The sequence below is a fragment of the Prionailurus viverrinus genome, chromosome B2 (assembly GCF_022837055.1).
Source record: "Prionailurus viverrinus isolate Anna chromosome B2, UM_Priviv_1.0, whole genome shotgun sequence".
NCBI classification, from domain to species: domain Eukaryota; kingdom Metazoa; phylum Chordata; class Mammalia; order Carnivora; family Felidae; genus Prionailurus; species Prionailurus viverrinus.
This window is the reverse complement of record NC_062565.1, coordinates 111,651,145-111,675,641: the sequence shown is the minus strand read 5'-3', so window position 1 is coordinate 111,675,641 and position 24,497 is coordinate 111,651,145. Positions and strand designations below refer to the sequence as shown.

General features: G+C 35.7%; 1 protein-coding gene across 1 annotated transcript in view; it reads left to right on the top strand.

Annotated features, from left to right (window-relative positions):
* TRDN (triadin) overlaps window positions 1-24,497 on the top strand; it is a 305,883-nt gene that overhangs the window by 33,006 nt on the left and 248,380 nt on the right. The window contains 2 exon segments of the mRNA XM_047860375.1: window positions 9,692-9,751; window positions 24,359-24,406. Coding sequence (XP_047716331.1) covers window positions 9,692-9,751; window positions 24,359-24,406 — 108 coding nt within the window.

Here is a 24,497-nt window from a genome sequence, read left to right as displayed (position 1 = left end):
TTATACATAGTGACTGTTCTTCTATATAAATTTCCATTAAAAATACCAACATGAATGATAAAATGCAAACTAAGTTAATAGCACTGTCACATTAACCTAGACTACTGGAATCACTATTGACAATTGATGCTCATCAGCTGAACACATCAACATTTTAAACGTGATTGAGATAGACTTGAAGGAATATTATGAGGAGATATTTGCATTGGTTCCCCTTCTGCTGTTTACCTACTATGGTTAAGCCACTTAATCCCAGTGGCTCTCAGCTCTCACATCTATAAAACAAAAATGCTGGATTTTACTGATATTACATTCTATCTAGCTATAATATTTTATGATTTTATTATTAAATTGTGATGTCACATGTTAATAGTTTCACCAAGAGTTTCATCTGATCATGGGACAGCGGCATTAGCATCATCTGGGAGTGATTTAGAAATGCAGAACCAGGCTTCATCTAGACCAAATGAAATGAATCAAAATCTGCATTTTTAAGAAGATCCCCAGGCGACTCATATGCACATTAAAATTTGAGAAACTTTGGTCTAGACAACAATTCCTACTACTGGCTGTGCTTCTGAAACCACCTGAGAGCTTATTTAAATTGGAGATCCCTAAAAGGCTCCTCACCATGAGAGACTAATTGATTAAGTTTGGGGCTGTAGCTCAGGAATACATTTTAATATCTCTCCAGATGATTCTGGTGTACAGCCACATTGATCTTGTCTAGTTTATCATCAAATATGAAACACACAGTCAAAACATCATCTAAATCCATAAAGTCCACCAGCAATTATCTTACAAAAGGTATTGTTTGTAGTCATTTACACCTCTGTCTGGCTTATGAACACATGGGAAATAGTATCTCATTTTATAGATGGAAAAGTACAATTCAAAGAGGAAAAATGGATTAACCTAAGATTATTGAGCTAATGGCAAAAATGAGATTGGACAGATACTGTCATATTTATTTTGAAGTTTTTTGTAGGGGTCAAGATTACGCAGTATTGAGACTAATATTTTTCTTGAAAAAGTTGAGCTTAGTTTACAAAACCTTACCAAGTAATCAAATCTAACAAAATTAAGGTCCCAAACATTTTTATGTTTATGGGATTCGACATCCCTGAAGGAAACTATTCTCAATATTGTCTAACACTATATCTGAGTGTATACCAACTTAATCATAAATATTAGGTAGCTTTGAGGGAAAGTATATATTCCTTTTTATACTCTTCATTAATGGTCAGTAGTGTGATTTCCTCAAACTTGTTTATCAATACAATAGAAATATTATCAGAAAAATCATAGAAAATATAAATACCTACAAATGATTTAGAATGCTTATCTAAATTACTCAGTATTCAATATAATATTTTCCCTTAATAATCCTTAATTAGCCACTAAATAGATAACTAGTCTTGCTTGGTTATTTATCATAATTAAACTTTTGTGTCCTAATCACAATTGGCAAAATCATACAAAAGAGATTCTATGTTTAAATGAATAAATAATTTGAATTTTCAATATTAAAATAAGACAAATTGTAAGAAGACATTTTATATTGTCTAGCGCTTGTGAGATATATAGAGAAAACATAATGATAAAAGCATTCATTGAAACCCACCAGCCTCATAATAATTTAATGAACTTGATTGCCATCTAAAAGAATCAGTACAGTTGCCTTGGTGACAGAGATTATATTTTTAACTTCTTGAGTCTGTCATTTTAAAATCTTGAATTGATAATATTTTTAATTTGTTAACAATGTGTTATATTAATAGAGATAAATTGTATGCTTTAAATTGACCATGTGACTCCTTTTTTTAAATGTAATTTATTGTCAAGTTGGCTAACATACAGTGTATAAAGGGTGCTCTTGGTTTTGGGGGTAGATTCCCGTGATTCATTGCTTGCATACAACACCCAGTGCTCATCCCAAGTGCCTTCCTTCCTCAATGCATATCACTCATTGAATCTTAAACAAAATTATAAACTACTCAAAAATAAGCTCTTCTTTAATTACAACTAAACTATCATAAGCAAAATGCACGTAATACACAAAATAACTCAGGAAGACTTCATTACAAAATAAGGTTATCCTTAGGACTCATTTAACACAATCTATTTTCACTAATTTGGTCCCATTGATTGCTACTGCTAGTGACTCTCCCATTTTAAGTACCATGGCCTCTCCTCCCAAATTATATTTGGGAGATGAGCTCAGAGTCTTGGGAAAATCTGTTGGTTATGATTACCACTGGCCCTGTGGGAGACATAGAGGTTAGATGATTACATATTGATATAATTAAACTGTCTAAAGATGAAGAAGGAGAATCAAGCCAATGAAATTAATCTTCTAATTTAGAGAAGTTTTAAAGACTTTGTCTATTGAATAATTATGTGTTCCCATGGGCCATGCAGCACACACTGTGAGAACCAGAAAATTCCCTGTTACACCTAAAAGTTCCATTTGGACTACCAAAAGGATCACTGAAATCTATACTTATCTTCTCAGATGTCCAGCATAAATATGTGTAACAAGTTTCAAAATTTCATTATTTCTGTGTATAAAATATACGTATATAACAAGTGCCATCAAATAAAAGAGAATGCAGATTATCATTGAAATACCATAAGTGTCAATAGGGAATGCTGGAGAACTGCAATAACATCTAACATGTAAAACAAAAGGGATAGAAATTATGGACCCTTCCTTTAAGTTATGTTGAATTGCATGTCCTATTTTTAAATCCTGTCCCCAATTATTTCAAATGAAAGAGACATGATATTTGTCAACATTTTATTACAGGTATAATATATTCAATTCATAGTTGACTTACTTTTTATATAAATATCTGTGAATAAGTTTTGAAATAAAGCAAAGCACGAAAAAACTATTTTAGTATTAAAAACTAGTATTACTACTAGTACTAATTATTACTAGTATTTTAAAAATTTTTTAATACTCAATATCCTTCGACTTTTTAAAAAAATGTGTATTTATTTATTTTTGAGTGTGAGAGGACATACATAAGCAGGGAAGAGGAAGAGAGAGAGGGAGACATAGAAGCCAAAGAAGACTCCAGGCTCTGAGTTGTCAGCACAGAGCCTGACGTGGGGCTTGAACTCATGAACCGTGAGATCATGACCTGAACCGAAATCAGACGCTCAACCGACTGAGCCCCCCAGGCTCCCCTATTATATATTTATCAAGTCGTTGGTATGTGACAGCCACTATTGTTACACATTGAAAATTTAACGTGGAATAATATAAATATAATTCTTGCCCTCATCAATTTAGAATTTAATGAGAGAAACAAGTAATTATGATAAAAATAGCCAATATTTACAGTATGCTTACTTGATAACCAGATGTCGTTGTAAATTCTTTACATTTTAGATTATTTTTAATGTTTATTAATTTAGTTTTGAGAAAGACAATGTGAGTGGGGGAGGAGCAGGGAGAGAGGGAGCCAGAGAATCTGAGGCAGGCTCCTCACTGTTAGCATAGTGCAAGAACCCACCATGGGGATTGAACCCACGAAGCTTGAGATCATGCCCTGAGCTTAAGTCAGATGCTTAACCAAGTGATCCACCCAGGTGCCCCACATTTTAACTTATTTTAATTCTTCTGTAAATCTATGTGGAAGGTACTATTAATAACCTCATTTTACAGATGAAGAAATAAGGTTTGCACAGCTGGTAAGAAAAGGAATCAGATTCCAACTGGGCAGATTGACTCTAGCATTGATTATCTTAACCACTAAGCTGTATTTTAATACGTGTCAGATATATTTTTGTATAGATCTGTTAATAACTTACCTGTGTCTACTTTTTCTAAAAAATGCATATTTTAATTACATTAGAATACCATAGATTTATACCAGCTTTCATATGACAATTATTAAAATAATCATTTAATGATCATTGCAACCCAGAAATAATGAAAAATCTCAATATTACTAATTTTTACTTTCCCAACACTTCACGAGTCTGGTGCTGAGACTAACACCTCCTCAGAGACGTTGGACTCTGACCTAATTGGTTGTTTGGCTTTGAACTTTAGAGAAACAGCCTGACTGAGGAGGGTATATTTCCTTATTATCTTCATTGAATTATAAAGCATAAAAGCCAAGGTTTAAATTTCCTGAGTTCCTTAAATGAAGGAAATTTGTAAATGCATTTAGAGCCTAGCTTGATATAGTTTTCCAATGACTTCAAATGTTTTTAGTTTTAGAGTGGGAGATGAATAAAAATAAGGATTTAAAGGGAGACCTTATAATTTTTCTCCATGTCTTACATTTATTCATACTTCCCTGTAGATGTGGAGGGAAACTACAGAGGAAAATCAGGAGTAGTGAAAAAAGTTGGACTATGCTTCCCACATTCTGTGGTGATAACTTGCCCTTTTCATAAATCTTTTAGTACAATTGTACCATTACCAACACTGTAAACATCAGTGGAGTACTGCTCCACTCTTCTAAGGTACGGTTACTGATGACTCCTTTTTCCCTCCTGACACATTGAGATAATTATTGCTCTTCTCCCATATTATTTTTCCCTTCTCCAATTCTCAAATTTCAAATATAGATTTGTATCCTTAAGGGCCTGTGGGCAGTCTCACACCTGGATTGAGATACTTTGACTTCTGTGCCTTCTCAGCCACAAAACAATCTTTAAGGTTTACTGGTTACCAGAATGTCTTATGATTCCAACTGGCATCTGGTGCTGTGACTTATTATAATGTCTTAATAGACACTGGGCATTAATCTAATTGGAAAACACATATATTTGGAGGTAAATAACAACTGCTTTGATCTTCTTCTTTGTCCCTCGTACCCAGGATTTGTGCAGGTCTAAGTGAACTGTATCTAAACAGTGTCATGATGTTAAATGCAATTTTATGCGATTATAAATTATTGTCATATTACACAAAATGGAGTTATTCACCAGTCTATGGAAATTAGCAAATAACTGGAAGCCAGTTGTAATATAATACAGGGAATTTTATTTTTCTTGGAAGTTTTTTGAAAACCATAGGGCGATAAAGTTCTACCTTTAGTGACTTGAATCTTTAAAATTTAATTTTACATTCTTATATAAATGGTTCTTAGCTGGAAAGAGCAGTTGAGAGTAAGAAATCAAACATCATTTGCTTGTGAGAAAAAGATCCTTCTGAAGTCTAAATTGGAAGGACATTGTTACTCAATTGGACAAGAGCCTGGATGGTTATCATTTCCTGGCTCAAGTGTAAGGAGATAGAACTGGCACATGTGCAGAGGCTTCACTGGTTTCTCCAGGCATCTGATAGTCACAGGCATCAACACTTGCCATAGAATGCAGTCACCAAAGAAAATTCAGTGTTGCAGTAAAACATGCAGAGAGAGATGTAATTTATCCTTAAGTCTCAACCATAAGAAATAAATTTCTTTTGTCTTCTATAAGCAGAGAAATGTAGGCCTATGTATGCCTTTATAAGGTTAGCTGTGTGAGTCTTCACTCGCCTCTATAGAAATACTAAGGGTCTTTGAGTGAGTTAAAAATTTAGTTGATAACAGTCCTGCACACAAGAAAATGCCTGTGTAAGTCATCATATTTCATTGTGACCTATAAAGATCTTATTGTGTATGTGTGTGTATTTTAATCCATGATCCCTGCCTCCACTTATGAGAAATCTAAGTAGATCTGTCCAGAGCCATGAGACTGTCCTCATAAAAGACTGAAGTATGGAGTCAGGAAAATAAAAAAAATAGGGCTTTATCCTTGAGATTGGTCTGAGTTATAGAACTGGGTTGTGTCTGCTCCATTTACTGTTGAGTAAAAAGCAAATACTCAGAAATATATTGCCATTTTTTCAGTCTAATTCTCTTTTAGTTTCATATTATTTATATTTTTGCTTAAGGAAAATGTGTAGTGAAATATATCCAACATGCCAGGATTTACCTTCCTTCTTGGAGTTAACTCTCTCCGTGTATTTGGAAATCAGTGGATTTCCCCCTGCCTTTTCATGAATGGTGCTCTTGATCCCAACCTTGTTGAGATTTGTCTTCTCTCACTTTATTTTTTTCCCTCTAGAATGGACTTCTGCTCATTTCAATGCTGATCACAATCTACAGCTCATTCCCTTTTGATGGGATGCTGCTGTGTACAAAGGAGCTAGAGCTAAGGGGTGCCGAGTTGGCTCCTGCTACTGCTTCTTATTTCTGTTCTCTTATGTGCAAACATCCACCTGCCTTGCAGGAAACCCAGCCATGGATGAACATGGGTTGTCCAGTCCCACAAAACACCACCCTGTCCAGCGTATTTCCCCAAATGAAATTAGGGTAGGAGGCTCTGACAGGTTTGCCCAAGCAGGATGGCCTTTAGCACTTGATCCTGCAGAAAATTCTAACCCAAGTCTGATCCTTTGTGGGAGCTGCAGAACCTCTGCTTTATTCTTCTGAGTGGCCAATAGATGCCTGCGGAACATGCACACGCACACACACATGCACACACACACATGCACACGCACTTACCTCTAAAGGAAGAATATTATTCTAAATGACAACTTTAAGACCTTCTTCTCTTGGGGCGCCTGGGTGGCGCAGTCGGTTAAGCGTCCGACTTCAGCCAGGTCACGATCTCGCGGTCCGTGAGTTCGAGCCCCACGTCGGGCTCTGGGCTGATGGCTCAGAGCCTGGAGCCTGTTTCCGATTCTGTGACTCCCTCTCTCTCTGCCCCTCCCCCGTTCATGCTCTGTCTCTCTCTGTCCCCAAAATAAATAAACGTTGAAAAAAAAAATTAAAAAAAAAAAAGACCTTCTTCTCTCACAATGAAGGTAGAATTTCAAGTAAGCTTTTAATTTAGAAGATTTCATCCCATTTCTGTATTCAAATCAATCCCAACTAGGAGTAAGAAATTATCTCTTAAAGGTGACTCCCTTAGCATGTCCAGACTACTCTAAATCTTTGGCGTTTTACTTGCTTTACTGGCCTGATTTATACAAGGCACCAATCTTTGTGGCCTCTGTTGATCTGAATAGGAAGGAGGAAGCAAGATAGTACTGGCAAGGGAGAATTTCAAGTTTTCTTTTTCATTTGTAAAAGATTGAACTCTGTGGATGACCTAAGGTTTTTCAAAGGTCGTTTGCCCACTCCTAGGACTAAACCAGCACTGGCTGATAGTAATACAGTGTGAGCCACATACGCAGTTTAAAATTTTCAAGTAGCCACATATTTAAAATGTAAAAAGAATAATATGAAATTAATTTTAATGACATGTCTTATTTAACCTAATCAGGGTCTCAGTGAGGGCTCAACCAGAAAAGCAGAACCAGTAGGAGATTATGCAGATATATTTATATATTAAGAAATTTATCACAAGGAATTGGCATATGTGATTGTGGGGACTGGCTAAGCATAGGACAGCAGTCAGGAAAGGAAAAATCACAGGCAAAATTGAACCCACAGGCAGGGACCAAAGCTGTCATCCCCAGACAGAATTTCTTTCTCCTCCTTGGGAAACTTCATGATCCAGAATCATCTTCTTATTTAAAGTCTATGGATTAGGGATTTTAATTACATCTGTAAAATACCTTCACAGCAAATCCTAGATTACTGTTCATTTGAATGACTTGGAATAGTAGTCTGCCCAAGTTGCCACACAAATAAAATGATCACACTAAATATGCCCCAAATCATATCATCCCAATATGTTATTAATATAAAATCATTAATGAGATATTGTACATCTTTTTTTATACTAAATCTTCATAATCCAGTATGTACTTACACTTACATCACATCTCAATGTTAGACTAATCTCATACCCTGTCTTTAACATCCACATGAGTCCTGTGGCTATTGCCAGGCGGTGCAGGTCCAAAGTAACAGTGATTAAGTAGGTTATCTCATATGTTTAGACAGTTCTAAAAATATAATTCTTTGTGTGTGTGTTAAATAAGGTTTATGGTAGTTTTATTGCCTATAGCCGATAAGATGCAACTTTATTTTGCTTTTGCAAACTGAACACAGATGAAAATTTTCTACACATATACCTCTATATGATAATTCAGTATAGTGCAACACTATTCTTCTTTCATAATTAGAGAAATACTACAGAAACCAAAAGCACAAGGTAATCAAAATAAATACTGTCTTGAGTCATCTGAACACGTTCTTTAGGGCTCCTTTTGCCCTACAGAATGCATTTGGCAATGTCTAAAGACATTTTTTATAGACATTTTTCAATGTCTAAAGACATTTTCATTTTTCATGACAGGGGATGGAACTACCACATACATTTAACAGGAGGAGCCAGGGTTGCTGCTAAATATCATAGATTGCACAGAATAACCTATTCCACCTCCAAATAATGATTCACCCACCTTAAAAAGGACTGATGATAACTGGCCAACAGATATCTGAACACACACACACACATGCACACACACACACACACACACACACACACACACACACACACTTGGGAGTAAGATTTGGAGACCTATAGAGAACAGATTTTTAAAAAAAAATGGTGAGGCAGACAAGAAAATGTAAGTTTCCTGTGGTCTTTGAAGATCTTTCTTTGAAACTTGGAGAAATTTTACCAGGGATGAGATAAAGTATCTTAATCTTTTGTATCTCCATTGCCATATCAAAGCCAGGGATGGGATAAGGGTAAAGGAGTGGCCCCGAATATAGTGTGATGATGGATTCATGGAATAAACAAAGAGAGGACATTTTCACAGTGATAATTACCTCCTTAACAGGTGAAAATCACTAATTGTTTTTCCCGAAGATACTTAGGATTTTCCTATGGTTGGTCTTGATTTTAGACTTCTGGAAAAATTACAAAAATGCAAATTCACATTTACAAACGGAGAATTTAAAATGTGTACAGTAATTAGCACCATCTCAGATCATCTGTGAAATAAAGTTGTGATAAATAAATAAGTAAATCTCATTAGCATTTTTCAAAGATAAACCATGGTATTAAGACTAAGTCACTTTTCAGAGGTAGTAATCATATTTGTAAACTCTAATATCTAATTTAGTTCCATCCAAATTAACTGCAAATTCAGAATTAACTTCATTTTCTAAGCCTTGGCAATGTACGTATACTGAAGCTAGCAGCAAATTAAATATATTTGTTAAAATCTGATATTTAGAAAAAAATGTAACGACTGACTTATTCCATGAAATGTGTCATATCTGCATGCAGTAATTATGGGTTAAATGCAATGCCAAATTCTGATTATAAACATAACTTAGACTCAATACTTCTGAGATATATTTCCTATTAGGTAGTTACAGTTCATTTCACAAATTCTTAATTTAATATGTAAAAATGAAATCTTCCTCAATCTAAATGACATTCTTACTAAGGATTCTTAATTGTATTGAGAGTAATTGAAATAAAACATAATTATAGTTTGTGATCAATTTTAGCACTGAAAACAGTAACAACATATCCTCATTGATGCAAGTTTTTAAGCTTTTTCAAATAGCACTAATTTTGAGGTAAATTCATTTTTTCCCTTATTTCAATAAGTGAGTGATTTATGTAGCAACATGTTACAGTGACTTTTTCCATTTAGATACCTATACCTTAGACTTCATGGTGGAATTTTAAAGTTTAGATCACAGTTATAGTTTATATATTGTATATTTTCAAAAATAGTCTTTAAAGTATAAATTCTATGTTTTTCTAGAAATACACAAAGACAAGACTGAAAAGCAGGAGAAACCTGAAAGGAAAATAGTACCTAAAGGTAAATGTTTAATATTGTGTTTCTTCTTTTTTTATTTAGGATACATATTTTGTGTATTCAAACAGGAGGAACAAAAATTTTCATGTTGAGTGTTCTCTTGTTGTAACATTTTTGGTAGTGTTTAGATGAACACCTTTATTTCTCAGTCAACTTCAGGTATAAATATATATGTAATATTTAATAATTGGAATAAAACATGTGACAATCTTTAAATGACTTACAAACAGTTTTTACTTACTGAGATAGTACTGTGAATATAATTTTTGACTTACTAGCAAACATTTTTTCTTCTTTGAATAAGTTACTGTAATTAGTCAGAGTTCAAATTTTTTTTAACCTTGAATTTTTTATGCCACTTAGAACCTTTAAAATCTTTGGCACAGAAATGCAGTCATTTTATTGGCTCACTGCTGACTGCTACAGCCCCACAACTTTCTTACCAGACTCAAGGGGTGCATGGACAGTGACAACATGATTAATATCCCTTTCAACTCAAATGAATCCAGTATCTGCAATCTTGCATTAGAGGCATATTAATAATGACGAACATTGTCTTGCTCATTTTATCAAGCATCACTTTTCCAGGAGTGGCCTTGTAGTCATAAAACTTTAAAGAAACTTACAGGAAGCTTTCAAAGGGATATATTTCGAAATATGCCCAGGTTTCCCCAATGATCAATCTCGTGTGTTTTTTAGGTGAGTTAGGGAAAAAATTAAAACCTTATAATTACTGTATTTGTGTGATAAGGGAAGAAAATGAAATACTTTTTCTGGGATAGAAATTGAATCTTGTCTAGTATTTATTATGTCAAAGATGTCTAATGTAAAACTATCTGCAGTAAATGGCAAAGTTGCAAATAGTGAAGTTTCATGTAATAGAAGTTCTACTTAGCCTTAAAGTATACCAAGATGCCAATCTATATTAAAAAGCCGGTTTTAGTATACTTCCTGTACTTCCTTTTTGTGAAGAGCTTAAATCATTCAGCAGATATTATGTCTTCAATCCTAATGTTTGAATTCATTCCAGACTGGTCAGCCAATCCTTATACAATCAGGGACATGGAAGCTTACTCAATTGAAACCTATTTATATTTGTACTTAGGGAACTAATGTCTTCTTACCGTTCCCTTTCCTTTTTTGGTCCTTCATTCCTTTGGTCAGGGAAATTGGACACAGCTCTTGGGCATGGATTAACTAAGCTAGCCATGACTGAACTGGCTATGTGTTTCAATCTGCTGGAGGTTAAACAGAAACTCAACTGGTTCCACATGATGGGAATCTCTGCTGTTTTATCTTGCAGACTGTACTATTAATTTAATAGCTGTGCTGCTGGAGTGGATGTGGTGATACAGATGGCACCATTTGCATGTTGGACCTGGCTCTATTAGAATCCTGCTGTTAAAGACTTTGAGCAGTGGGCTGTAGAATGGGCTTATTAAACTAGTGAGTCTTGCATAATTAAAACAGTGAATTTGGCAGAAGTTTAAAATAAATTTCTCAAAGACTGGGTTAGAGATTAGTACCTGAATATATTCCCCCAAATAGACCAAATATATTTTGGAAAGTGAATATTTCTCAAGAAAGATAAAATGGAGCTTCAACTGTTTGAGACTTCCAAGGGTTTTAGAGGTAGTTTCTTTTTTCCACATTTTTTTTCCTGCATGAATATGAACAAAAGATTCTGTTTCACTGCTTGGTTTCCTCATCCAGGTAGAATAATGCGTGTTTTTTATTTCCAGGTAGTTCAGTGAAAATACGTGTGTTTTTATAACTTCACAGATGTAGATAAATATGTTTTCTACATGCCACATTTCGTATCAGTTATGGTTATATGTGATGGAGAGTTAGGAATTTAAATTCTTATGAAAATATTTGAACTCTTATAAGAAAAGATACAATATGTTCAAGGTAATAGTAGCCTGTGATGGTTATAGACAAGCCAGGAAATATCTGAGTCTAAAAAGCTGGCAACAAATAAATAAATACATAAATAAGAAGCTGGTGAAAGCTGGTGAGGCTAGGGGAAATAAAAGTGTTAGTGGTGATAGAAGCTAAATCACATCTTTTTGTCTCTCTCTTTTTTTTTTTTTCCTTTAAGGGATTCATATGGTATTTGAAAAGGTTTAAGGAGTGTGAAGTCTTTTGGAAAGCCCTGGAAATCTACATATAGATGATTTACTCATCAAATAGAATGCAGAAAACCATAGAATATTTAATCCCAGATAATACACATTTCCAAAATACTTCTATATAAATATGCTAATTCATTTTTAAATTGTTAACGGATCAGTTTCAATTCCCACTTCTTTTCATAGAAAATTATTAATTTTTATAGCCTTCCACATTAAATGATTTTAATTCATGGGGCTACAGTAACTTTTATTCCTAGTTTGTCCCTGTGTTTATTTTGTCGGATGTTTTTCTTAGGGAAAATGCAACAGTTTCAAAGAACTGAGAAGCAAGCCCTTTAATTCTTAATCTGGCAATAAGTACTCATTTTGATTTTAATGTATAAACTCTGACATGTTAGTGAATGTCTACATTTAAATTAATCTTGGTTTTTTCTATATACAAGAAGTTGCAATTTATTTTATAAATATGATCACAGTAATGTCTATACTTGTGACCTTATAGTGAATTAATATAGTAATAGCGGAACAATACATTGGCTTAGAAGAAACTTTAAACCCTAATTTAACTTTCCTGGATTACTAAAATGCCATTCACCAAGTTGTTGCTGATATAAATGTCCCTGGTGAGCAAGTAGAATACCATCATGCCAGAGTTGTTGTGGGCACTGAATATTTTGCTGTGGCAGAAGTTAGCTTGAAGAACATTGATTCCATTCCAGGGTGATAGTTTCTAATGAAAGATTTTATAGGTCAAAAGGGTCTTATGGTACACTCATATTTATTTATTTTTGTTGTTAAAATTTTTTAACGTTTATTTATTTTTGAGAGACAGAGAGAAACAGAACGCAAATGGGGGAGGGGCAGCAAGAGAGGGAGGGAGACACAGGGTCCGAAGCAGGTTCCAGACTCTGAGCTGTCAGCACAGAGCCCGACTCAGGGCTCCAACCTACAAACCGTGAGATCGTGACCTGAGCTGAAGTCGGACACTCAACTGACTGAGCCACCCAAGTGCCCCCAGAATACATTCATATTTAAAGCCAAATATTTTGGAATATATTTTTGTCTAACCTATATGAACTAATTTCCAGATAGAGGTGAGTAAGGCAGTCTAGGAACCACAGTCTATGAGTATTTCAAATGACTGGATGACCATTATGGAATGCAGAGCCACATGTCAAATGATAAGAAATAGTGATCAGTCACATCTAGCAGTCCACAGTTTGGGTATCCTTTGAGGGTATAATTAACTATGTGCACATATGTCTTAAAAGAAAGTATATACATTCACTATAGGGAATTATAGAAACTAGTGCTATTTGTTGTAAATAAAAGGTCCTGGTCATGATTGTTAAAGACCATTTCCCTGGCTCATGATAAACACTCACAAATGTGTTTTCAATAAATAAGTTAGGAGCACAGTATATGATTTTGACAAAGAAGGATGTCATCATTATTTTCTTCTACTTTTAGAAATGTGTTGAATTAACCAATCTGAGTCAGAATCCAAATCTAGAGGCATCTGGGTAGCTCAGTCAGTTAAGGGTCCAACTCCTAATCTTGTCTCAGGTCTTGATCTCATGGCTCATGAGTTTGAGCCCCACATCAGGCTCCAGGATGACAGCACAGAGCCTGCTTGGGATTCTTTCTCTCCCTCTCTCTCAAAATAAATAAATCAACATTTTAAAAATTAAAAAAAATAATCCAAATCTAGTAACTACTGCCTACGTAACCTTGCTAATTAATGTATGTAACCAGGTTAATTAATTTTTCATTGCCTCTATTTTATCATATATAAAATGAGTATGATATAGTTGTAAAGATTAAATGATTAGGAAATGTATATATGAAATTATTCAAATAATTCTTGGCAAATTTTAAACAGTAACTATCAGTCAATTCACTATTCTTCTTGATCACTACCGATTAGGTCAGTGATAATCTCTTGTAGGTTTCTTATGTACATTACTTCTCATCCTATATCTGGGACCACTTGATATCCATCTGATTATAGACTGAAGGATCTTAATATCTGTCATCTCACAATTCTGTAACACAACACTAAACCACCTTTATTGCCATTTCACCCCTGTATTTGTGATTCCCTTTTTAAAAATCTCATATAAGCATTTATCTACTATGAAACAAATACTATACTTCACCTATGGTTTCTAATGTTTCACTTAATCTTCATGGAACAATATAACATGATAGATATAATCCCATTGAAAACTGAGAATACTGTGGTTTATCTGAACCCAATGATTTTCTCAATGACTCATATTTATTAATTTATAGACCCAAGCTGTCACCTCAGATGTTTCTAACTTAAGAAGATGTGGCTTTCCCAGTATATCCTCCATTGCATTTTCCTTCTTTTTTTGTTCCACTATGTCTAAATGTCTGTAGTAGAATTTCTCACAGCTGAACGTTCTTGACTTTTTCTCTGAATCCCCATGTTTAGGACCTTGTAATCTGCTGATCAACTTGACTGAAAGGCTTGTACTTCCAACTATCTACCAGTTACTACTCATTTCTGTTCCCTCCCCATCTGTCTGTGCACCATATAACCTGGAGTTGTCCTGCTTGATGGCTTACCTGCAAAGCAGGCACCATATACTTAATAAACAATATCCACCTCTAAATTTCCCCACCATTATTTCTACACTTAGCAAAATGAGAAATGAGACCTGACAGTCCTTATTTCCTTGTAGAAATGCCAAATGGCACATCATGGGTGTATTAGTTTCCTGTGGCTGCTGTAACAGATTATCAAAAGTGTCTGTCTTAAAAACAATAGAAATTTATTATCTTCTAGAGGCCAAAAATCTAAAATTAGTTTCACTGGGACCAAATCAAGTTGTCAGCAGGGCCAAACTACCTCAGTGGGGCTCTAGAGGAGAATCTGTTCCTTGCCTCTTCCAGCTTCTAGGCCTGCCGTACTTCTCTGGTTTGCAGATTCATCACTCCAATCTCTGCCTCTGTGGTCACAGTGCCTTCTCCTCTGTCTTCAAATCTTCCTCTGCCTCCCTATTATAGGGATACATGGGGTTACATGCAAGGCTCACCTAGATAATTCATGATAATTTCCCTATTTGAAGATCTTTGACTTAATTATATTGCTAAATCCCTTTTAGCCGTATATGGTAACATTCACAGATTCCAGGGATTAAGACATGGCTATATTTTAGGGGGCTATTATTTAAATCACCCCACTCAGCTACTCTTTAACAAGAGTACAAACAGGTCAGATTTCAGAGAAGACTGATAGCTAAATACAAAATATATGTGTTTAAAGATAGGAATCACAGAATGGTAGAGTTTACCGAATTTATGGTAGCAACATTGTCATTAGAGTTTTTATAAATCTTTAGCTATCAGCATACCGAAAGTAAGTTGTAAAATTATTATTGTTAGAGAATTTGGATTTGGGGGAAATATTCATGTTTCATTATTTTGGATACCAGAACTAGTTAGAATAATTCTATTATTTTGGTTTATTTTAGGAAGCCAGATGTTTGTTCGTTTGTTTGTTTTTAATTTTTTCCTGATGAGGCTATGTGAAGAGTTTAGTCACTTTAGCAGTAGGATAAAGTTTATGTGTGGCCAAGACAGTGCCATAATTTCCTTAGATTGTATAAGATAAGTTCCTTATTAAAAATTCATACTCAGTGTACATGTACTTTAAATCAGAAATCTGAGAATGACCTGAATACCCTAAGTATTTTTATATTGAATTATCTCTTCACATTGCATTTAAAACATTGATTAATTTAAGAGCCCAAGTGGTTAATTAATTTTGATACTCAAAATGACTGAAGAAGTGAAATATGAAAAGCCCCTGGATTCTCCTCCACAACTCTCATCTGACTTAACACAGGTAACTAACAGACTTCTTTCACGTAGTGTGTTTGAAGTTAGTATTAAGTTCCTTTGCACAAAATGTCTTCATGCCTCTGTGTTATTGGTCAGCATAATAGGTATCACTATCCATTCAGGCTATTCAAGCTGCAGAACTAGGGGTTATTGTTGCCAGTAGTGGCATGGACTTGATGGATTTTAGAATCATCTGAATAATTTTTAAAATATATATCCATTGCATACTCCATTTTGGGATCATTAATGTTTGGAAGGTAAGACAAGGGTTTGAGTCAAGCTCTTCTAAAAACTCGAATGACTCACCAAGGTTAGAATCACTGTCAATTAAACTCATGGCCTGGAGTTCAAGTACAGTCCACAGAGCTTTCCACTGACCAGGCTGTATTTTAAAACGACGTATAACTGGCTATCTTGGGGTGAGGCCTGCATCTATGGTTTACCAAAGTCTTTACCATTCTCTCTCATCGCTCCTGGAGTAGACATGATCTGTCTCATTTCAGAAGGCGTTTGAGTTACAGTCCTTCCATAGACATCTTGGTCTTTTTCAATATGAAGAGCAGTCCTGCTCAGCCCCTTGTCCTACTCCTTTATTATAATGTATCCTACTCTCACCTCTTCTCTCCCACTGTTATCTCCTCCACAATCATTTCTCAGTTAGATTAGGACAGTGAATTTCACTGAATTACCCCTCACATTCATGTTAATCATGTTACTAACAGGCTTAAATCCATCCTTTGCCATTACAGTCTCTTAGAGATAAAAGCCACATTTTCTACCATGGCACAGAAGACTCTTTTCATAAAATCAGTGATGACCCTACAAATGTCCAGTTTTGTGTACTTTCCCACATACTTTCCCAGTTCTGCAACCTCCTCCTCAACACTTTAAACTCGCAACTCTGCCCCTGTTGCCCCCCCGCCATGACACCCAGACCCACCAACATCACCTTTGCCGTAGGCAGCCTGCACTGTTGGGCACTCCCTAAGCAGGCCCTCTGCCATCTCTCAGCTCTGTGCTTCTGTGTGCACTGTTCTCTCTGGCCTGCCATCCCATCTTGTGCAGTCACTTGACAAGTCTTCCATTCATTTCTTTGATTCTCGGAAGGACTGTCAATTCCTTTAATAGGCCTTCTCTGCTGTCCCTCACTCTGGGAGCATTTTGGCATTTTCTCCATGCTACTTTTATACCCTTGACTTCACACTATGAAACATTTTGACACCAGTTTTTTATTTGGGTTACATTGATCTAACTCATTGAGATCAAGAACTATGTTTGTCTTCATATATGTTCTAGGTCATTTTTGACATTTACTCTTATTATTCAAGCTCTATGATTCTACCAGCTCTGAATTTGTGTGCTTATATCATATTAAAAATGACTTGAACATTTAGCAAAGTGACCAACACAAGAAACAAACTCAACAAACATGGAAATAATGAATAAGTTAATTAATGAAGCATTCATTTTATCTATTTTGTTGATCTCTACTTGACTCCTATTTTTTCCTTGAACATTTTTTATGTTTAATTTCAAATATATATCATTATTCGGCTTTAATTGGGCTATGTCAAATTTATTTGGTCAGAAGCAGTTGAAGAATTTGATAGTAAGGTCCATATTAAAACAAAGACGGTCTATAACATGTAATTAGGAAACACAATAAAATTTATAATATAATAAAATAGATTAAATTATACAGATTAGGGGCGCCTTGGTGGCTCAGTTGGTTAAGCGTCCAAATTTGCCTTGGGTCATGATCTCACCGTTTGTGAGTTCAAGCCCCGCATCGGGCTCTGTGCTGATAGCTGGGAGCCTGGAGCCTGCTTCGGATTCTGTGTCTCCCTCTCTCTGTTCCTCCCCCATGCACACTCTGCCTCTCTCTCTCTCAAAAATAAATAAAGATGAAAAAAAATTGTTTTTAAGTTATACAGATTGGAGTGCCTGGGTGGCTCAGTCAGTTGAGCATCCAGCTTCAGCTCAGGTCATGATCTCATGGTTTGTGAGTTTGAGCCCTGCGTCAGGCTTTGTGCTGACAGCTTGGAGCCTGGAGCCTGCTTTGGATTTTGTATCTACCTCTCTCTCTCTGCCCCTTCCCTGCTCAAACTCTGTCTCTCTCTCTCTCTCAAAAATGAATAAATGTAAAAAAAAATTTTAAAAAGTTATACAGATTAATTTGGACAATTTGAAAAATGCAAAAAAGAAAGAAAGAAAGAAAGAAAGAAAGAAAGAAAGAAAGAAACAACTACAAACCACTTATCCGAAGATAAACACTAATATATTTTTTATTTTCCTCACATTTTTTTCTTTCATTTAGTTGTGTTTTTTTTTTTTTATTGAATATTGCCTTGGGATTTTTTGGGGATGGAAAATTTTATTGTTTTTTCAGATAACATTTAGGCTTTTATTTAACTATTAAACATGTCAATTTACTCAGAGAACAAACCATAAGAGACTGGAACCCAGTTGGTAAACCTATAACCAGATGAGAGAACTTTATCCAAGATGGCTCCCAGACAAAAGAAGGTTTTTAGGCATTCAGAACAATAGGTATTTGCTACATCAACCTGAGTTGTTTAGTGTTTGGGTAAAGAACTGACCTCAGGAATGGGGAAGAAGTTCACATGGCAGAAGTGTGTGCCGATGAATGGTCAACATCAAGGTGGGCCAGCCAGTGGAAACGGGTATATCCTGGCAGGCAGATACTATAAATGGAAAAACTGACCATAGCCATTAGGCAATAATACACATTAATTTATTCACAGCACTTACTTTGTGCCAAACACCATACTGAGCACTAAAAATTTAGCGATGAATAAGGCCTAGTCCAATGAGAGATCTAAAACACACTTATACCACCATTTAGTGAGTATTCTACAAAGAGACATCCTGGAGGAGATAACCGCCTTCCTCGATTGCTGAGTAAGTCTGAATGCAGTTTTTTGGTAAAGCCTTAGAAGAGTGGATGACTTAGGATTTAGATGTGCACTCTGGAACCTAAAATGGAATATATAAGAGCTAGGCCAAGGGCCATTCAAGGAACCAGGTGAGAACTTAGTTAAAAAACACAAGAGAACCCCAATGATTAGTATTAGTATTGGTTTCCTAGGGCTCCGTTAACAAAGTATCAAAAACCAGATGGCTTAAAATAACAGAAATTTATACTCTCACAGTTACACACATTAATTAAATTTATTTGTTAACGATCAGTTGAAAAATATAGTACCTATATATTGTCTCTAAAGTCACATGACTTTTCAGAAGGATTGATTATCTCAGAGAGCTGCAAAGGAGAAGCTATTCCATGCTTCTCCTAGCTCCTGGTGATTGGCTGGCAGTCTTTGGCTTTTAGATGGACCACTCCAATCTCTGCCTTCATCTTCAAGTGGTGTTCTCCCTACATCTCTGCTTTTTCCTTCTGTGCATATCTGTCTCTGTGTCCAAATTTTCCCTTTTCATAAGGACACCCATAATATTGAGTTAAAGACCACCGTAATGACTTCATTTTAACTTGATTACCTCTGTAAAGACTCTATTTCCAACTATAAGGTCACATTCTCAGGTACCGGATTAGGACTCCAATACATCTTTTGAGACTATGCAAACCAATGCGGTCAGTATCACATGTGGTCAGAAGAACATTTTTTTGAAAGGGTAATTTAGAATAATAATCCTGATTGACTGGCTTAGGGTTGTTTCTGGGAAATAATTATAGGACTGGAACCAGAGGCTGGCAAAGGATTTTGCTGAAGATGAGGCTCAAAAGCCAAAGAGGACAGGACATTAAAATGTATCTAAATATCCTGGAGCCCTTTATAAAAATGCTCTCAAAGACCACAAACTAATTTAGTCAGCCTATATTGTATAAACTTTTATTTTTGCCTTCTCTCAGTCATACTTAATTGACTCTTTAAAGTACAAAATATATTTTCTTTTTTCTCTCTGACAGCTGTGAAAGATAAACCTGGAAATGAGATATCTACAAATATCTATGCATCACCTCCTCCATAGTGATTGCTCACTTTTGAGGAAGTGATTACAGTTCTGGAGCCCCAGGTGAAGGGGAAATTACCCATACAATTAAATCAGAATTCACAGTAAAACCAATATTTTGGAATTTAAATATATACTTTGTGATTTAGAGCATTTATCAGATGATATTGTAATTTGGGGCAATTTGCCTAATCTGCACTTTAATGCATAAATAAATGTAATTTTATTATGAAAAAGAAGCATGTATATTATTGCAGGATTGATTGTAGGTAACAAGCTCGGAGAGTCCAACCAGCACACTTTGGCTCATAAGAACAAGTTTCTAGTCTGCACAGGACCTGCATGGACAAGGTAGCATAGTTGGGGGAAGAGTACTAGTTTGGCAATTTGATCACACTGTATTCTTATTCTCCTCTGCCATAGCCTCTTTTGAGGCAGTGTTTTCTTATCCAGGGGCAAAGAAGTTCAGGCTAACTGCTCCTATCAGCTCTAAAATTGTGTGCTTATTTTAAATAAAAAATGATAAATTTGTCCTTTAGGAAAAATGAGTAATATAATCTTTGACAAGTTTCTCTACTCAGGAGTGCTTTTCTATTGAGTCCATCATTACCACTTAGAATGTGTAGATCATCTTGCCTTAACACAGAATGGAAATTCTACAGATTAGTTACAAAATAAATAGATAAATACATACATACAGAGACATACATACTAACCAAGAGTATATCTGACACTGTTTAGTGTTGACTAAAGCCTAGGCACATCAGTACTGAAAAAAAATTTTGCACCAAACTTTTGATTTTTTCCAACTGAGAACAGAGAGATCAGCAAAAGGACTTGGGCAGTCTGGCACTGAATCCTTACAGATTTGGCCCCTAGGGACGGTTTGCCTGATAAGAACCTCAGAGTCAGGTGCACTGTGAGCTCTGGTACATTCAGAAAAGGACACAGGGCTTGTCCGGCAGGTTGCCAGGGCCACACTCTGTAAAAGCACAGAGCACAGCTTGCAGAATGCTGGAGAGGGACCACATGGGGTGGGCGAGAGGCTGCTGCAGAGTTAAGTTGAGCTGAATGTTCTGGTCAGGGAAAGGTCAGAGTCTGGGCAAGTGCAGGAACAGCAGGGCCATGCCAGCTCTGATGCCAAACATCAGGGCCATTCCAACTGGTGGATTCCATTTGTTTTTAATTATCAGTATACCGAAGAGACTTTTGTTTCTTGTAAATAAGGATGACAAGCAAATTAAGCTCCAGCAGGTGCAACAAGCTTATTTTGTCCTGAGCTAAAACTGTCCTGGCTAAGATGTAACTTGCCAAACAGAGCTGGTGAAAGGAAGGTACTTTTTTCTTCCATTTGAAAACTGTCAGTTTGTAGTGTCTAAGCAAAGAGGTACACAAGTAAACAGTTTTTGTAGAAAATTATTTTTTTAATCTTAGAGTGATTATTAAGTCAGTTACTGATGGTTGCATAGTTTTGATAAAAGAAACTTTAAACTTGATATTTGAGCTCAGTCTTGCCAAAGTTTGAAGTTTTCATCCAAGAAGCTTTACTGGCTGTCTGCCATTTTGAACAGCTCCCTAGAGCACAGGGGTCCAGCTGTTTCACTGAGCAATGTTATGGTACCATTTCTGAGGGGGATAATGAAATTTCAGCATACAGGACTGTGTCTGTAAATCAAAACTTAGACTGTGAGGAACCAGATTTTCCCCCAGGGTAACAGGAACGAGGCATTACTATGCTAATTTGAGTCTGAATTCAGCCCCCTTGCTCTTTTGATTTTGTATTAATTCTTCCATTTATGCCTGTGCACACGTCAGCCAGAAAATCCTTTAGTGGAATGGACAACCAGCTGTCCAAGGTGGGTGAGGTCTGGTCCTTCACAGGAGCATAGACACAGATTAGGTGTTCTCTTGAGAATCTTGCCAATGAGGTTCCAAAAGCACAGCTTATCTCATGCAAACTTGGTTCCCTCTAGAGAACTTTTAAAAGAGGCTTTGTTTTTGCCAAGATTCTCTTTTAGTTTTTAGCTTAATTAATAGTGGTCCAAAAGAACCAATATAAGCTATTTGTGGTCATGTGTGAATGCTGATGTCCTCTCTTTCTTTTGTGAGATATTTATATTGAACTTAGTAACTCAGAAACACCTAAAAGGACTATTAAATATAAGGAAAAATAATGTCTAGATGTTCTAAGGTGTATTTTTTCCCCTCTGTTTTTCACTGGGGTTTAATTATTTAAGAAATTTTGATAAATTAGAAAATTTTTAAATGGCCAAACACAAGCAGTGCTTATAATATCTATACCATATCATTAATAAATAGAATTGTACTAGAAGATGAAAGCAGTTTTTCTTATAATGTTTTAGAATTTGGCTTACTCCAAAAAAGTCTATTAAAACTCCACTATGGGGAAGACAAGTGATCAGCCAAGGGTACAAAAATAAAATAACATGCTATAGTCTTTAAAGAGATTTCACTTACTAGGAAGTCAGATATATGGACAATGGCAACATTTTTAAAAGTTTATTTATTTATTTATTTATTTATTTATTTATTTATTTTGAGAGAGAGGGAGAGAGCGTGAGTGGGGAAGAGGGAGAGAAAGAGAGAGAGGGAGAGAGAGAGAGAGAGAGAGAGAGAGAGAGAATCCCAAGCAGGCTCCACGCTGTCAGCTCAGAACCCAATGTGGGGCTTGATCTCATGAACGGTGAGATCATGACTTGAGCGCAAATCAAGAGTCAGAAGCTCAACCGACTGAGCCACTTAGGTGTCCTGACATTGGCAATATTATTACTTGATTGCTAAAATGGAATTATGCACATGGTTCACTTGGTGTATAAAATAAGTAGAGATCAAAGAACACTTTACAAGGAGGAACAACTGTGTCAGGACTGAAAAGGTGCATTGACAAGAGGAAGTGTGAGAGTGGGGATTTGAGTATAAGGCACAGGCAGGTAGAGGGGAGGGCATGCTTGCAGCTGCACTTGTTTTGATATGAGTGGAATGTAAAGTTCAAGGGGAAATTCAAGTAGATAGGATGGGATTGACATGCAAATGTCAAATCATTAGAGCAGTAACATTTTTATATTTCATATAACACCTACTATGTAATAGATAACATGTTAAGCCATGAGGGAGATACTAATATTTGTAACAAGTCAAAAGTATAATCAGAATTTCCTGTTAGAAAGGTTACTCTGAGAGAGAAAGATCTAAATCTAAAGGTTCAAGAGAATAGTTAATGTTATTATAATAATATTTGTAATACTGATATACCAAGAAGGGCATTCTGCTCCAAATTTTGAAATGGTCTCTTTCCTTTTCTCTCCCCAACTCCCTTACTAGGTTAATTTCTTCTCATCTTCACATTCTTAAATGTCACTTCTACTAAGGGATACTCCTGTAATACACAGGCTACTGTGGGTCTCTGAATGCCACCCTAAATTTTTTCTGCATTTATACCAACTGCAATTAACTACCTTTGCAGTTATTTGTTTAGCCTCCATTATTCATCCACTTGTTGACATCACAATGACAGGGATAGAGTCTATCTTGCCAGTCTTTAGCACATAGCATGTGCTTCTATATTTTTGTGTAAATAAAGGACAAGTAGAGAATGCAATATTGGATTAAAAAAAAAGTTGGGTAAGAGGTATATTGAAAGGTAGATTGAAAGAGTTTGGCAAATGAACACAAGTGGAAAATAAAAGATGAATCCTAGATGACTCCCACGTTTCTAGACTGACAAATGGACATGCCATTAATAAGAGTTATGACTAAATTATGGGGAAATTTTTTGACTTAAATTTGAGCTCTCCTGTATTAATTAATTGGATCTCACCTCAGAGTAAATTAAATGTAGTTTTCTGTAAGGGGATTTAGTGTCATTCTAATCTCATACCAGAATATTTTCAAAAATTTGGGGTGGAGAACGTTTCTGTAGAAGAGTAACATATGCAATTTAGTTGGATTATACTTTGCATCAGATTCAGAAAATTATCTCTCTGCATTTCTGTCCTTATATTTTAGTGTTTCTCTCGTATTGAGCTAGGATCCTCTGGCATATAGCATAAGTTTTTAAAGTTTTCTACTTAGGGGCGCCTGGGTGGCACAGTCGGTTAAGCGTCCGACTTCAGCCAGGTCACGATCTCGCGGTCCGGGAGTTCGAGCCCCGCATCAGGCTCTGGGCTGATGGCTCGGAGCCTGGAGCCTGTTTCCGATTCTGTGTCTCCCTCTCTCTCTGCCCCTCCCCCGTTCAAGCTCTGTCTCTCTCTGTCCCAAAAATAAATAAACGTTGAAAAAAAGATTAAAAAAAATAATAAAGTTTTCTACTTAAATTGAAGTTAAAGATTTGAAAAAGCTGAGGTGTATTCTTACTTTTGCAATCACACCTGGTTTTGGTACAAGTTTGTGCTTGGGTATGAAATAAAAATAGAAATAAAAAATTTATAATTATCTTAATATTTAAACATCTAACTACGTAAAACTTCGTTCCAGTTAAAAAAGATTTTCAAAAGCAGCAGACAAGTTTTTGACATCAAAAATTGCCATGCAAACATCTCATTATTTATTCTCTTTATTTAAGTGAAAAATATTGTCTATTTCTTTCCAGTTACACACAAAGAAAAACCAAAAGAAAAAGAAAAAGCTGAAAAGAAAGGTATGGAATTGTTCTTACTGCTGTCCTTACACACTGGTTCCTCCCTCTTTGACCTCTTCTTCTCTACGTAAGATTTTATTTTTAAAATTAT